This window comes from Sinohyriopsis cumingii, chromosome 6 (genome assembly GCF_028554795.1).
Source record: "Sinohyriopsis cumingii isolate HCF-2022 chromosome 6, ASM2855479v2, whole genome shotgun sequence".
NCBI classification, from domain to species: domain Eukaryota; kingdom Metazoa; phylum Mollusca; class Bivalvia; order Unionida; family Unionidae; genus Sinohyriopsis; species Sinohyriopsis cumingii.
The window spans coordinates 106851180-106868306 of NC_142966.1; the positions used below are offsets into that span (position 1 = coordinate 106851180).

At 33.2% G+C, this 17127-nt stretch overlaps 1 protein-coding gene across 4 annotated transcripts in view; it reads left to right on the forward strand.

The window, feature by feature from the left end:
- Positions 1-5520, forward strand: part of LOC149797656 (uncharacterized) — an 81123-nt gene extending 75603 nt beyond the window's left edge. For all 4 annotated transcript variants that reach the window (XM_089962564.1, XM_089962566.1, XM_089962565.1 and 1 more), the window contains 3 exons: positions 384-479; positions 1893-1988; positions 4051-5520. In XM_089962564.1, the coding sequence (XP_089818690.1) occupies positions 384-479; positions 1893-1988; positions 4051-4329 (471 nt within the window). In that variant the 3' untranslated portion in view covers positions 4330-5520. The remainder of the gene's footprint in view (positions 1-383; positions 480-1892; positions 1989-4050) is intronic.
- Positions 5521-17127: the final 11607 nt, after the last annotated feature.

Consider the following 17127-nt stretch of genomic DNA (forward strand, 5'->3'; position numbering starts at 1 on the left):
ATTTTTCTTAGTTTTACTTTTGATACGACTGAACAATTATAAACATTTCAGGAAATGACTCTTTCTGTTTTCCTTTGCATATGACATTTCTGCTTCAAAATGTAAATCATATAATCTAAGGCACTCATTTCTTTTGATCAGAAGGATCCGTTGTGATTGTTTATGAAAGGAACAAATACACAGCATTCATTGGTGAAATTAAAGGACACAATACTTTAAAGCCGTTGTCTTTCCATGTACATCTTGGTGGAAGAAATAATTTTTGTTGTAAAGGGTGCAAATACGTTATGTTAATTTTATCGTGGAAATCCCGTATGTCGGATAATCCTTTCACACACAATTTTGATGCGCTCTGAAAATATGACATTTTCTCCAATCAATAGGATGGATATGAGTTTTGCCAGCAAATTCGGGATGAGCAGAAGTCAACGCTGGCAAAAATAATGTTTGATCCAGCTAAATGTATGGAAGACGTTGAGGTAAGATCATTTTTTGCTTCTGCGCTGTTCATAATTTGCCACGACTGAGTCAGTGGTACCACTCCGGAAAACCAAAACGCGTTGAAACTGAGAAAAAATAAAAAACAAAAACTTATTTTCTTTATGTAAAGTGATGACAATCTAACAATATTGTGAAAAGATTTTCGTGAAAAATTCTAACTCCGTTTCTAAAAAGTGTGTAAAATCTAGAAACATTGCATTGTAAAAATGTAATAATTTATCTGTAAATCATGAATATTACATTTCAATTTTACTAACTTATATTTGTCTACAATGTTCTCGCGAAAAAGTACGAACGAACGGACATTATCCTATCATGATGATAATATTGCAAGTAGTGTGGTCACACAAGTAATAATCGTGTAAGTCAATATCGATCTACAGGAGTAGATTGCGTGTGCACACATTTCCAATATTATGAAAGCATTTTTTATTTAAATAATTTACATTATACATAATTAACGATATAAGTATGAGGCTTTGAACTACAGCAAGATAAAATGCTAAAAATTGTCATTTAAGTCTTCTACACACTTGTCCACGTATAATCATTTTCCTTCTCCATGGCAAAAATGTAAATCAGGAAAAAAGATATAAATAGCACAAGCAAGCCGAAAGTACACAAAACAAAGAATAGGAAAACGTCAGAGAACATGTCAAGGGCATTTGATGTCTGATATACCTGTTACAATCATACACTGCCACTGCGAGAAACAAAATAGTAGATAGTACCCTTTGACAAAATACTCTAAAGTGAAATGTTTGCAAGATACAATTTTGAATAAATTACTAAGCGGAAATGGAATTATAATCGGCAATTTCCTTTATCCACTAATATCCTGAAACGTAAACCCCGTAACATAATTACGCTGTACAGTATTTAATTGCAAGATAGTATACTAATGCTACATGAAAAATGGATTTGAGCACGACTAAAATGATCGTACGTTATAACGAATTTCCCAGACGAAAATGATCACTTGTTTTCATCTGTGGGTAATGGATCTCATATGTGTGATAATGCATGTGCATGCATGTATCTGCTTTGCTTACTGAAAGGTGTACGTGTATATATATATATATATATATATATATATATATATATATATATATATATATATATATATATATATATATATATATATATATATATATATATATCATGTGGCCTGTATTATTTCAAACTGCTTCATGTGTGTTATTCTGTAAAGTCGTTTGTGCTAGATCAATCATTTAATTATTAAATTTGCAATTTAAGATGTCGTGATTTTCATTATGTATATGTTTAACGTGTGTTGGGATTATTTTCCTGTTTCATTTCGTATTAGTATTGTTGTATGATCATATAATTCTTTATTGCTATAATCGCATATTTCGTCGCTTCATTCGCAGGGAAGACAAAATTATAAAGTCAATGAAATATTGGCCAAGCATTTAAGTGAGGCAGCAAAACTGAGTAGCAATGTGGCAAGCACAAACATTGTTAAGGTAAGCATTTTTCATATGTCGCTAAGATTCATGATAATACAAGGCAGAGAAAGTTGAAGCATTTCTTCAATGGAGTCATTATTTGATCATTTCCTAAACTGTGTTGATGAATAAAAATGTTTATACCCGCTAGGTCGTACTTAAGAGCTTAGAAACGCATATTAAGGTTTAGGGATTACAGTTGGAATATGACATCCTTTTGTGTAACATTTATTTAGTGGTGAGATATTTTGTCAAGTTTTCATAATTTTAATATACAAAAGGAAAATAAAGGTCACGTTAAGCTTCTACTTTTCTATTTTTGCACCCTTGAAATTCTATTTAAAATAAAAGTATATCATAGAAGATAATCTAGCAACACGCGCAATAGGTCCCCGGAAATATTTTGTACGGTCATTGTTTGAGCAATAAAGCATATAAAATAGTTTGTTAATTAATGTTATTTGTAGTGATGAGTTTTTATTTCGATCCGGGCATGTAACGTGTTCACTCATTACGTATATATTATTCAAATAGAGGTGAAAGTTAGTTAAACTAAATTTCCGATACTTTCTTTTTAAACTTATTTTATGCCTTTCTGTTTGACTGAAAATATAGAATGTTCATGACAAATAATGTGCATTGCCTATCTACTATACCAATAAAAGGATGCTTCAGCGTTATATTAACAGACAGCTCCTAGTAAAAAGGAAACTTTTAACATGTAGCTGAGAGTGATTCCAGAACTGAATTTCATTTCCTAGAGTGCATTGCTCATTTATCAATATGTATGTAGATTAGAAACACGATCCCATTTGAATTAATTCTTTAGCTGATTGTATAAGTATAACACTGTTGATCTGAATCACAAGAATATTCATCAATTAACATAGCTAATTCTAGTATAGTCATTTGACTTTTTGAACTATTATCTGTACCGAACAAGGTAGACATAATTATGTCAAAGGATTCCAAACGCAGCTCGAGCGAAAGTGTTGCTTTTGAAACGAAATAGTCTGGTGATGCGCAGCTTCTGATATGCGATTCAGTTCAAAAATAAAAGGCGGAAGAGATCTTTCCTGATATAAACCGATGCCTTTAGTCAAACAATACGATAAAATCAATTTCTTTTCACAGGAGAAGAACGTGTATATTTTCATTTTCAATCAGTTTCATGATGGCATGCATCTTTTTTCGGCCCATATGCCCTGTTTCAGGATGTGTCATGTTAGTACACGCAATTTGTTTTTAAGTCCGCTCAAACGTGACTGAAAGTGTTCTTGATTTTCTCAGGGTTTGTCTCTTACGTTATGTAGGTATATAACAAACGAAAATACGAATCACATTAAGAATAGTTAGAATAACTGTACCATTTTGTATCTGTGTATGTCTGTCTATGTCACTTTAATATATATATATATATATATATATATATATATATATATATATATATATATATATATATATACCACATACAAAAAGACATGGCTTTTTAAGTGTTGGTATAAAGCAATTTGATATACCAATGCTACTGGTATATCAAATTGTAATCCGCCCATAGCGCAATACTACGCAAATTTAAACAATCTCGCGACCGTGCAGTTGACTCTAGATCAATGATGAATTTCCACACATTCATCATTAGTGATGTATGAAAATAACGATAAAAAGTATTCTTAATCCTAGTTTCTAAATGAATTTGATATAGTACACATTTACTTCGCAATCATTTCTGCTTTCTGTCCCACCCCCCTTCCCTCGCATGCATTACGGACAACTACTTAGAAATGTGGAGTGAGAGAGAAAAGGAAGTTGGGCTGGATTAATACCTTGAAATATAAATTACACCAAGTAACCTACAAGAATATGGTTCGTCGTAATGATATGTGTGTACTTTCCTTGGGATTTAACAACAGTGTTTATCAACGATACAAAGTTGCAAACTATGTCGACATTACACGGAAAATTTCTCGGTTACGTGATATAGATACTGTGGTGTATTTAATGTTTTGTTATTGGTTTTGGTTCTTAAGCATATTATAATGTTCTAAAAAGTAATAATTCTTTATTCCATTCCTTGTAGGCGTTTGTGAATAATGAAAATATGAAGAAAAGGAATAGGAAGGCAATGAAGGCATGTAAAATATTCATTGAAGAATGCGTAACACTTTGTTGGCATATGCAAGTTCAAACTCCACCAGTATGGATTGATTTTACAGCTTCTAAAGGGCAAGCATTTGCAAGAGATGTATACAGAGAATATACAAGAAAAGGACCGAAAATTGCATTTGTCGTTTGGCCAGCTCTTTATCTACATAAAAGCGGTCCACTGCTTCTCAAGGGGGTTGCACAAGGTGAATGAAGATTAGTCAACCTGATCTAGATTTATGTGGAGTTAATAATCGTTGCATGAAGGATGTTTCCCATTATAGATAATGCGCTATATGAGCAATACCATTAAGAATTTTTAAAAGTCCTTGTCTTCCCTTTTGAAGTGAAATTCTTTATTTATGTCGTATATCCATTTGCATTTATGAATAATATGTTTTATATTTGAAACTAACTTGAATTATTTGTACAATCTTCTTTGCTATCAACACTATATTTATCAGAATTTGAAAACATGTATGAAGAATTAAGAGAAAATGTTTGTACAACGAAGATCGAGATACGAGATATTGCATCATCTGTGTAAACTAACACCATAGACCAAATAATCAATATGTCCACATCAGAATTTAGACTTAAATTAAATAATGGCATTTCGATTTTTTTAATCCCCTTGTTAACATATTCCTTCAACTTCCTTTAGTCAATTATATGCTTAGATCAGAAAAAAATGAAGAAAGAAAATCTTGGATTTAAAAATGGAGTTGGGCTTTGTACATTGCATACAAGGTGCAAATGATAACATGTATATTCACTACGACAGACAATGTCAGCCTTTAGAATAAACTTGTGTTGTGGAATTGATGCCTTAATTATATCTTTAATCAGTGAATTTAAAATTATGGATGTATATATCCTTACGCAGAACAGGATTTAGAATTGCTCATATATATTTCAAAATATCAGTGTCATGGAAACTGTTGAACATATAAACTTTCTAATCCGTCAAAGAGAAAAAGAGCCAAAATAGTATCATTTGTCACATTTATGCTACATGGTCAAATTAACTAACTAGTTTAGGGCATTCTTGTCTGTCGATTTAAAAAGTGGTTTTATGATGGACAGACGGACGATCAGTTATATGGAATAGAAAACTGTGACATTTGTGAACTTGTTTAATGCAAGTGCATATATCTGTATTCTGTATATGACACTAACTCACTCAGCTCGTGTATTAATTATTAGTATATTAATAAATGTCATCTTTATCCATTGCAGAAAATGTAGACAATAGCAGAAGATATCACAAAATTAGTATTTTTGTATCACTTTGTTTTTAAAAAGTCTCACATTTGTAGTTAGCTTTATGTTTCTTTATTCAATGTCACTATTGTGAATCAGCTATAAATCAGTTTCGTGCCTGAAAATAAACTAGCAATCTTGATTATTTATATGTTTTTACAAACATTTTCTTAATTCCTTTTTTTTTTCGTTGGCACAATCCGTTACTAATGGTAACTGTAGTATTCTATTTCATTCAACAAACTTCTGATTAATGGTGAAACTAACTTCAGTCGTTTTGTTTCAAAGTTACCTTGGCACGTACCTAATGTCCTTCCAACCACGGTGAATTCTTGAAATATGCGCAGATGTTCTGAGGACAGTTTAGTACGAATGCCTCAAAATGATCTGTTGCACCTTTGAGTAATCCGACTGAAATGAAAACCCAAAGGGGACGCATTTGTTGGGTTTTGTGGTGTTTTATTTCAGGAGAGCTCATATGTCGATGGGTCTAGCTTTGCTAATAGCCTCCTCAATGTAACTATTTATGTATAGTCTAATTCTACAGTGCCCTTGAGCTCTCCGAATCTTCGTGAGAGATGCTGGTGTATAAGGAACCGACGTCCATAGTTGCGTGGATAGTATAATGATGAACATCAGTTTCCGTTCTTTTGTTGAGATGAAGTGCTGTCGAAACATAATATATAAAAGTTCAACTTTGTCTTCAGTAACATCATAAAAATGTACGGTTAATTTTACCTTATCGGATCATTCCATTGTTTTGCAGGAAAAATGGTACCGCAGTTACTATTCAAGTATCCAAATTTAGGCCTACCACATGGTACAGTTTACACTGGAGATTGTGTGTAGCGAGTAAGATTACACAGGGTCCTAGGATTATAAGACTTTTAAGTTTTGAGAAAGTGTGCTACTATATCTAGTTAGAACATAAATGAATTATTTAGTCCAATTTTGTATCTTTTGGGATAAAAATAAAATATGTGTAATTTATTCAGACTATACGGGATGCTAAAGAAAATGTGTCCAATGTGCATCATGTACATTTCATTGTAAAAAAAAAAAATATAATGGAATCATTTTAATGGAATCTTGACCACACGATAACACAGCAATTCATAACGTCAGATATTGTGATAAATTCTCTGCATTTGTAAGGAAACAGGTAGATACGTGTATTATTATCAATAAAATATGTATTTAATATCAAATATAACAAATGTGAATTTTTTGTCATCAAGACAAATGCATATTTTTCCATAAATGCGTATGCATAGCAAACATAATTTTATTCATGCTGTTATTTGTGATATAGAGTTTCATTTATAAAACCATCATCTCGTGATTGCATTTTACATATGGACACAAAGCAACACACAAACTGAAACGAACAGTTAAGTAAGAAGCAAATTTTATAGTTATGGTATTTTTTGACCTTTACAAAATTTGTTGCAAAAGTACGGCTTTATTAAAACACATCGACACAACAGACATTCTCAGAATTTGATAATATGTTCATAGCACCAAAATTATTTAAGATAATACGTGCAAAATTAAAGAGAGTGTGTTCCATTGGTTTTACATTCCTCTATCTACAAGTTACCAGCACAAAACATATTTCATATGGCTGTTTGGTTGAAAACTATATTCACTCCTTCTGTACTGTTTCAACAGCAATCAACGCACATTATAACATAACTATGTATGAATATTGTATCTTTTAATTCTAGAAGGGCAAAGAAGTAAATACTTTTAGTGAAATCGATTTTAATGTTATTGTCACACATTTATATTTCTCACCATGTAAAATCCTAAGCTATCAATCACCTTTATATAGAGGTATGGTAAAGCAGGTCATTAATGCTGTCAATTAAGCTGTACATAAAAGTAATATGTTTGTCAATCATATGGGTGAATTTTAAAGCCCACGTTTATTTGCAATTGTGAAATATGCACCAACATCGGCCTATTTTATTGTAATTGTTTCCTAAAATACGGGATAAGACACATGTTAGGTAAATCATCTTGGTCTTTTCTCAAAACGTTGTTCGTTCATTCGATTTAAGTCGCTTATCGATAGCCATTGCCATCTACGGTTCATTTAAATGTGCATTTATGCACACCTCTCAATTCTGATATTATGGGCGTCTTTTATCTGCCTCCTAAGCAAACCGAGGTTGCAAGGCACAAAATCGGACAGCTGTATCACTTATATGAGTCCATACAACTGTTTGCAATAGCTGTATTTATCAAGAGTCTCCCTTCCAAATCAACATGTTATTTTCTGAAGATTCCGTTATTAAGACTCTAGGATTTTAAACTGTGTAAGACGAAAGAGCGATAACCACCAAGTTATATATACATTTTTAAAGCATTAATTTGTTTCCCTAAACTATAAATGAAAGAATTAAATATAATTTATAGCATAGTCAATGAATTTCTAAAAATCCAAACAGTAATCTAAATATGTTCCAAAGATATTTTGAATGATGACTGTACTGTACTGATGTGCCAGTAAAAAAGAATAATCACTACGTTATAAATAAACTCAAGGTAATTCCAATACAGCTATTAATCAAAATTTCCTTGAAATGAATTCATTCCAAGAGCTAGAAATCCCAATGTCCTAGAATGAATTAGCAGTCATTCCGTTCAGCTATTAACCAAATATCCTTTAAATAATTGTTAAGTCACAATAATTTGAACGAATGATTTAAGCTTAAATACATAAATCTATCTCCCCAATGTGCATCTCTTCAAAGACCGACCGTGTTATCAAGAATGAATAGTTCTGCACTGCAATTCACATAGATAGTAAAAAGCACGAAATAGCTGGAATGAAATTCAAAGCGTTTGAATGAATCATATGGTAGTTCGAAATCATTTTGCAGCAAATAGGTCAATTGTTCCAGTTCCAGCCAATCAGGAAATAGGTCCGTCTCACCTTTTACCCGTCCACATGTCATTGTTGGATCACGTGATGTTTACTTGCACTTATCAGTGTGACTTAACCATGAAACTTATCAATGAATCATCGCTATAGTGCAATCTACGATCATAGGAATTTTGGCATTAAAATTATCAATAGCTAAATGACACTTTCAAAAACTATTATTATTTATTTATTATGAAACTAATATACATACTATAGATATACATAACAGTATGTATTTTATTAGTAAACATTTTTAATATTTGACCAAATATATTCAATGCCTACGTGTTTGTACTATATCAAACTATTACAGTTTATAACGGTACCAATATGTACGATTTTCTGTGGATACTCTGAGATGATTTCGATGAATATATGCATCACGGTATCAACTGTTGTTTGCTAAGACCTCAAAATTTAATGTTTTGGTCAAATAAATATTCGTTCTATCCTACTTCAAGATTGTTTGTCATAGAACGCAACCATAGCTCATCAATTTGAACCAAGTACTCAAACGCACGTAAGAGAGATAACTCCGCGTGATCTAGACATGGGTAAGAGTTATCCAAGCACTGCATATACATTGTCAATGATGTGTATCACATTTTGCCATCTGCGGCATTGGAAGTTTGTTTCACTCTTTTAAAAATAGTTTTATACGTGCACAGTGTGCACACCTGAATCAGTTTCAGCCTTTGTTTGTAAGGTTCCATCACCGCCTTTTGTTTTATGAACTGTTTGTTAGGAGGAACACTTGTGTCATTTACTGTTACATTTCCCACTTTAAATATAGTACCACAGCGGTAATTTTGCTGCCCTATCTGTATTTCAGTCGGAACGCTCTTTCATTGTTTTGTCCGCGTTGCTGAATTAGTGGTTTTGTTTCGTCCTACTGGTTTGTTTCTGTGTGAATAAATCACTCGCTTGTTGCTCGACTTTGCTATAGGTTCCATTGTGCTAGGTAAGATAGGTTTTGAGGTAAAAGGACAGAAATTCGCAGAAAAAAAGTCACAAAAATACATAGGACATAAAATCACAATTTAAGTTTATCATAGTAATGGTGTAGTTGAAGAAACGTAGGACATAAAGGCATATCTTGAATGTTTAATGTTGCAAAGTGCATACGAGAAGATATCGGAACTGCATGTAGGCCTAGTCGCAACTATTGATACAAGTAGGACAAAAGTTATATGATGAAAAGTCATTATATAATTATTTATTTAAAGAAAAAACTTTATTTTAATGAGGCATATACTTAGGTTAAAAATAACGCACCAAATGAAATCGATTCGGCTATCATCATATCATCATACCAAAGGAACCAACATTGGCTGAATAACTTGTGAACTATTTCGACACCGTCTACGCTAGTAATTCTTTTCATCAGGTTAAGTACACACCTTGGCTATCATCGTCTAATCAGTACAACCGTTGTTTCCACCAGCCATATATAGTGTACACACAACAACTATTCAGGGAAACGCACGTTTCAACAACATATGTTAGGGATGGAATAATACGTTTTTCACCTAGCATCACTAATCAACCCAAAATAAGCGGATATGTATGTACTGGTCTTAGAGAGAAAACGTCACAGTTACCACAGTAGTGCAAAAAGATATAGTAGGAACCTCAATCGTAAAAAGAGGACCAAAACGTATAATTCTGCTACAGATAAATAATGTGTCTATGGATCATATTTCGGGCAGAAAGAGTATTACGCAGTTTCTTCGTGACGTTGCTGATAAGAAATACATCAGTCCCCAAAACATATCAGATTAAGACTGAGACCATTTAAATTACGTCATTAATGAACGCTTGCATTAGTAGTGACAGTTACAACAACGTGAGTTTTTGTTAGCACTGTGTATACTCTTTATGGTTGCAAATTGTTATAAAATGTCTTTGAAAGTATTTCGAAATTCATACAGCTGATACTTTGTTTATTATGTTAATATCTCAAAGAAGACGTTACAATTATGTAAGCCGAGTCATATAAAACCAGGTAGCATTACAAATTTCAATGTGCGACTTTTTTTCTCTCCTAATAATGAAAAAACAAATTGTGGCTTTCCATCCGATGACTTTCTACATGTGACTTTTTGCCCCCCTGATCGCTGTCCTGCATTTATATCAGAGACGCTATATATATATATATATATATATATATATATATATATATATATATATATATATATATATATATTCTTTTTTAATTTTTGGAAACAGGTTGAGATCTAATATTTGGATAATTCTTTTCTCGCCCCTGTATAAACATTCTCAAGCCAATGGTGTGTTTTGATTTTAAATCCCGCTCACTTTATCAATTTGCGATTGAGATGGCTTTTTTCGTCGGAGTTTGTTGTTTTTGCGTTTCAGCTTTCTTTTTTCATTAGCTAAGGTCTGTTATTAGGTGGCGATTTATGTGATCGAGTCTCATTTATTTTATTCTTGTGGTTTGGGTTTGTAAAACATGTCGCCCTGTTGAGCATTTTACGATAATCAGCCCACACTGGGAGTATTTAATAGCGAAATTATCGCCGCTCTTTTTCGTTTCAACAGTTTCCAAACCTGGTTTCGTTCCAATATTTGATCAATGTTTTAAAACACCTCTTTATGAACAGTTTCTGAACTCTATGGGAGTTTTGTTGTAGAATTACGCTCTGTTTGTCCTTTTCTATTAGTTGAGTTAGCTGCTTTTCGGTGAGGTTTACGGTTGTGTTTGTTGTGTTTGCGTTTCATTTTTGTTATTCAGTCTGTTGGGGTTTGTTATTAGTTTAGAGCTTGGTGATTGAGCCAGTTATATTGTATTCTGGATTTATGGCCTTTTGTGCAGGCATCAGTCGGTTGGGTTTGTTTAATGATCTGGGATTTTGGCGATCGAGTCTGCTTTCGATTCTGAATTGTCGGACTTGGAGCATGAGCTGGTTAAAATTCCTGATTCGGTTGGCGTATATGGGGGATTTGGGCTACCTGCCTATCTTGTACTTTCCTACAAGCCATGTGTCTTTTGGATTCGATATGTAAGGCTGGATGAAACGTATCAGACGGCTATATAATGTTTGAATTGAGCCACAATACATTGAAATGTATATACCTATATTTCAAACTTATCGCAAAACGATATAAAACATACACTTATCCCCAATACCGAATTCCACGAGTTCCCTTCCAAATTCAGTACAACAGTTCTCTCCGAATGATTTGGGTGGGTGTGAGGTGGCAAAAAGATCCCTAACATACACAAATGTTTCAATAATAGCATTCACCTTTCACACTCACACACATACACACGCACATACATACATACATACATACATACATACATACATACATACATGCATGCATGCATGCATGCATACAATAATCACATCTGACAGCTATGTCGAAATTACATCTAAAATCGACATATCATATGTCAACGCAAACGAAGTAAACATATAAGTGTAGACTTAAAAAGAATTATCAATTAGTAGATTCAGTAGTACAAGAGACAGTGAGGCAAAGAGGTGGATGGGGAGAGGGAAAGAAGGCATTTCACTGATTGCAACCACTTTTATCCACTTTGTTTATTTGAAATTGTATTATATTCTATTCACTTTGCCGTGCTAACGTTTGAATGTGATAATATCCCTTTACCTACAAATCTATTCGCTCTTTATTGTAATTAAGGATTAAAGGCAATGCCAGTCATTCATATCACCAATACTTTATCAATGTTTCATTTGCAAGTCTACACATTGCTACCCATTGAATTACACGTTTGTAAGTTATATGTATTCTGTGTGTGTGTGTGTGTGTGTGTGTGTGTGTGTCTCTCTCTCTCTCAGAACACGTTTACAATTAGAGACCAACCATTTAATATTCTGATAGGGGTTGGTGTGGGATGGGGTGTCGTGGAAGGTAGAGGTGGGGTGGAAGTCAGTGCGGTGGTAACTGACTAAACTCAAGAATGGCTGCCACTCCAGTGTCAACTCTGTGCCCATTCGTCATTTACACTATTTCTTTTTCAACCATGATATAATCTGCGTTTTCCATTTACCTTAAGATAACTCTTCTCAGCTTATTATCACGAATATAATTAGTACTTTCCTCCAGCAAGTCAAGTGTATGTGGTTGAAGCAACATGGGGGGACAGAATTTCATTTATTCTATTTAATTTACTTACGCAATTTAAACTTGAAATATAATTTAGTTAGACTGGGCATGTAAAAAGAAAAAACAAATAACGATTTTTTCTCCCAAATATACCTTCAAACATATACTCTTGCTATGAGTTGCTTGAGGAAAGTACTAATAACATTGTAAGTCTCTTATGGAGTTTAGTGTTAGGACTGGTCGTACTGGTGTCAGGATAATGTGACTGGGTGGTAAATGATGTTACCTGTCTGCGGCATGATGCCCAAAGCTAGACATCACAATAAACTGTCGCACTGCAGACATCGTAGCGATATGACTGAAAAATTGTTGAAGCTAAGTTAAAAATCAAAATCATACACACACACTTAGTATTCACAAAACCGAATCAGCAGTTCAATAAGGGACTCGTGTGTGTGTGTGTGTGTTTAACTTGGATTTTTAATATAGTTTTAAGAATTTTTTAGTCATATCGCTACGATGTCTGCAGTGCGGCAGAGAGAGAGAGAGAGAACAATTTCATGGTCGGTAGTAATTTCGATTACAGCAGAATAATTACTTTGATAAACTGTACATGTATTACATATTTTAGTTACCTCTTGCTGGCTCGTCATTTCGCTTAGTTTCTACCCCACACTGATTTCCATGCGCCGGTACGTGAATGACTGAACATTCAGTGTTTATAGTTCTCTACCTTCTTCATTAAACCATCTTTTATGTTTAAATCATAAGTGTGTATCATATTGATTTAATCAATGTGAATAAAAATAGACACTCAAAAAAGAAAACAATCAACTTATAAATATACAAAGGCGATTGTAAATTGCAAAAAAAAAATCATATAACTACATTTCGTAGCGGACACACTCGGCAGGGATGTGAGGAGTTCATTCACTCTGTCAACATACAGTTACCTGTAATCAATCTGAACTCTGTTCAAAAGACGAATATGTGTATTTGTATGTGACATAAATAAATATGTGTATGCTGTGTCAATGATATACTACTATATTATACATCTCGTGGTATATCAATGATGCAGTGTATACATACAAAATAAACGTAGAAGAAATAAATAGATTGGGACGGACGAGCTGAAAGGAAAGTTTGAACATAAAAATGAAAAAAGGTAAACCAATCAGAATGCCACTTGGAGTTTTGCAACCTATTTTTTGGCAGCCAGGGCAAAAAGAAGAAACATAATTGCTCACCTCAGGACGGAAGTGATACAAGGAAAGTTTCAACGTAAAAATAGAAACGTAAAAGAAATTTTAAAAATTTGGATAAGCGAGTTTAAAAGAAAGTTTGAACATAAAATACGAAAACGTATTAAAAAGAACTTGTATATCATGCGGGACACGCACATACACATATCGGGGTGTTTATATACATGATTGGGATATCTTTCACTAATGAATTATCTTGGAATAAAGTTGAGAGCTGATTGACTAAATCTTCTGAATGAGCTAGGTATGTTATATATTCATTTTTACATTTTATACACACGTTGTCAGACAGTATTATATCTTTTAGATCACAAGGAAATACCTACTATTATATATATGATGCATATATATGGGATGAAAACAGTCAAAAAATGTAGAGTTTGTTCAAAAACAAAAACGTTAAACTGTGCTAAAGATTTCTACAATATATTTACCAATATAACTCATATAAAGAGTCACTTATTAACATGAAATGTGCATTGTAAATGGACGTGAGATTAACATCTGTGGTAGGCCACAAAACAGAGACACCTTGCCTTACTCTCCATGATTTGTTGAAAATATAATACTGGTTATAATTCGTTCCTGGGCATCCTTCAGCAACCTTTTCATCTATTGCCTGCAAACTTGTGTAACACCTGCATCTGACGACGGATGTGTTGCTTACCTTAGCTGGACCGTGTCCATCATTTTCGTAAGGGTGTAATTCCTATATATTAAACGTTTTTTCATTAATCGTGCAGTGTGTGCATATTGAATATAACACATCCTGAGTATAAAACTGTGTAGCTTTACCTTAATTTCCAGAATGTGTGTCCAGCTCATAACTTACAACTAGACATATCGTAACACAAAAATGGGTTACTAGAATGTGGCTTTTAAGGTTGGTTTCAAATTGCCTTCACAATGCTGCATCTTCTGAAAATAACTTGTTTATGTTTCTTTGGATGGTATGGATAGGAGTAACTCGCCAGTATATATATATATATATATATATATATATATATATATATATATATATATATATATATATATATATATATATATATTGTACTGTTTAACGGTTTTCTTTTCCTTTAAAAAATCTTTGTTAGCACAAATGTACGACAACATCCCCTTCCCAAAGTAGTTCGTATTACAAAAGCAATACAAATATACCCAGGAATATGACGATTACGAAGAGACTATTCAAATTGGTGTTTTTTTTATGTAAGAGAGTTTTTACATTGTCTAGGTCCAAAGTCTAACTGTATTCGATTGAGTATATTATTTTGTGTTCTCTAAGTTATCAAAACCATCTTTTAGAATCTGAGTATGGGTGCCTATAAGCAAATGTAATCGTTTGTCTGCTTTATAATCAGTAGCTATCGCACTTCATTTGGAATCTTATAATAACCATGCTGTTCTAGTCTTTTCTCTAAGAAATATTGTTCAGAATAATAATAATCAGAGTAACAACAATTATAACAATTTTTCCTTACAGCAGTATAACAAAAGCGTGTATCAAATCAGTTGCCTCAGTCGCTAAAAATAATGCACTGTATACAATCTAGTGGATGTGCAGCATAGGGGAATAAGGGTTAGCTCCCCTGTGTTTAGCCTCTTCAAAGCGTAACAAGAAAAGAGTGAAGACATCAAGCTTTGTAAAATTTAACAAATACTTTTCTTCCCTAGAAAAACAAGGTAAAAGTAAGAAAAAGAACTTACGTTTTTACGAATCGAATCCAACAATAATCTAAGAATAATCCAAGAATTAAAAAATAGAAGTCCTAGTAATAACAAGTCCAAGTGAAACTGAGTTCGAATCCCGATGAAATCCAAAATGGAAGGCGATCACGTATGATGTGGTCAGCGTCGTACTGATATGTCAACAGTTCTTTGTTGAATCACAGAAAATAATATTCCAGTGTTTGAAATCTGTGTAAATTTCAATAACTCTAATTTTCCAAGAATTAATTTAGAGCACAAGTATTTCCAGTGAAAAATAATCTCTTGGAATCAAAATAATTAAAAAGACAACAAAATAATTAGCCTAAAATTGATCACAACATTAACTTCTCAAGTGTTAAGGCAAGTTATGACTATTCTTTCTCAAAACATCAACAATACAATCTAGCTACGTCGCAAAGCAGATGCCCGGATGTGGGTCAATCCTCTGGAAAAACTAGAGTTTGTAACAATTAATATATGTTTTTGTCACGTACTTAAAGTATGGCCTCGATTCCAATTTATGAATCTTAATCTGAAAAAGAATGAGAAAAAAAAGGATGTTTGCTTCAACTCTTACTGGTTCTGAATCCAGGTCATGAACTAGGTCAGCATTAGATACAAAGTTTCTATTATATATAGAGACAGACAGACAGACAGATAGATAGATAGAGACAGAGACAGATATATTTTAATTTTATTTGCATAACACGAAACATTAGCTCGTTGGAACGTTTGTACCGACGATAAACCGTACCATAGCAATTAACTTCAATACCCATTCACACATGCCTATCTTTTGTGTAACTAGTTAATGAAATTCATGTTTCTGTATTAAAACTACCGCCAACTATACCTATAAACCCTTACGTATAGCTTAGATTTATGATTTAAAGCACACAATTTCAATCAATGGATAGAAATCTGCATAAAAAATAGATTATTGTGTACAAGTACGTGAATTGTTCAAAATATGAATGTGACATGCCTGGGTATTGCACACTTATAGTACCATGATGCAAGAGTACAAAATTTAAATATTCACGGACAAGGTGTTGGACAGATTATCTACATACTTACATATATATAGTTTGAAGCATCAATACCACTAGATAGATCGGTTGGAAGTAACTAAATCCGAAAATAGATGAACACATACATAGTAATTGCTTTAAATGTTACGTGCTACTTTTCTCTTTTACATCAGAGACTCAGAGTACACACGTATTCGTTCTGAAATCTGGATCTGTACTCTAACATAAAAGCGCTTGATTCTGGGTCAGTTCCTTCAATTACAAAAGGAACTATGGACATCGATTATCCTTACCCGAGAGTTGGAGGTTCTTCCTCATACTGGAGGTGGGTTTATCTCCCCTTTCAATGATTGTGAATTTACTTCCTTGTGAACTGGGCACACATGTTTTTATCGAGCAGATTGAATAAATGCCATTATTCACATGGATTCTTGGTAACCTGAGGATAAACTGTGACTGGAAAATGTGAATTTGATGCAAGTTATTTCTGCTTTCAATACCGATCTTCTGATATTTAACATTTATCGTGCTCAAATCCAGGTAAGTTTCCGTGCACATGCCGCAAATTGAAAGCTTAGATCTCGTTGCGTTGCTAATGGCAGATTTACGGTTGTGCACGCCCTCTCTACTTGTATCTGAGCTACGACTTGTTTCAGATATAAATATGAGGACGTTGCGCCACAACATTCTAACCACAAAGGCTCTAACAAATG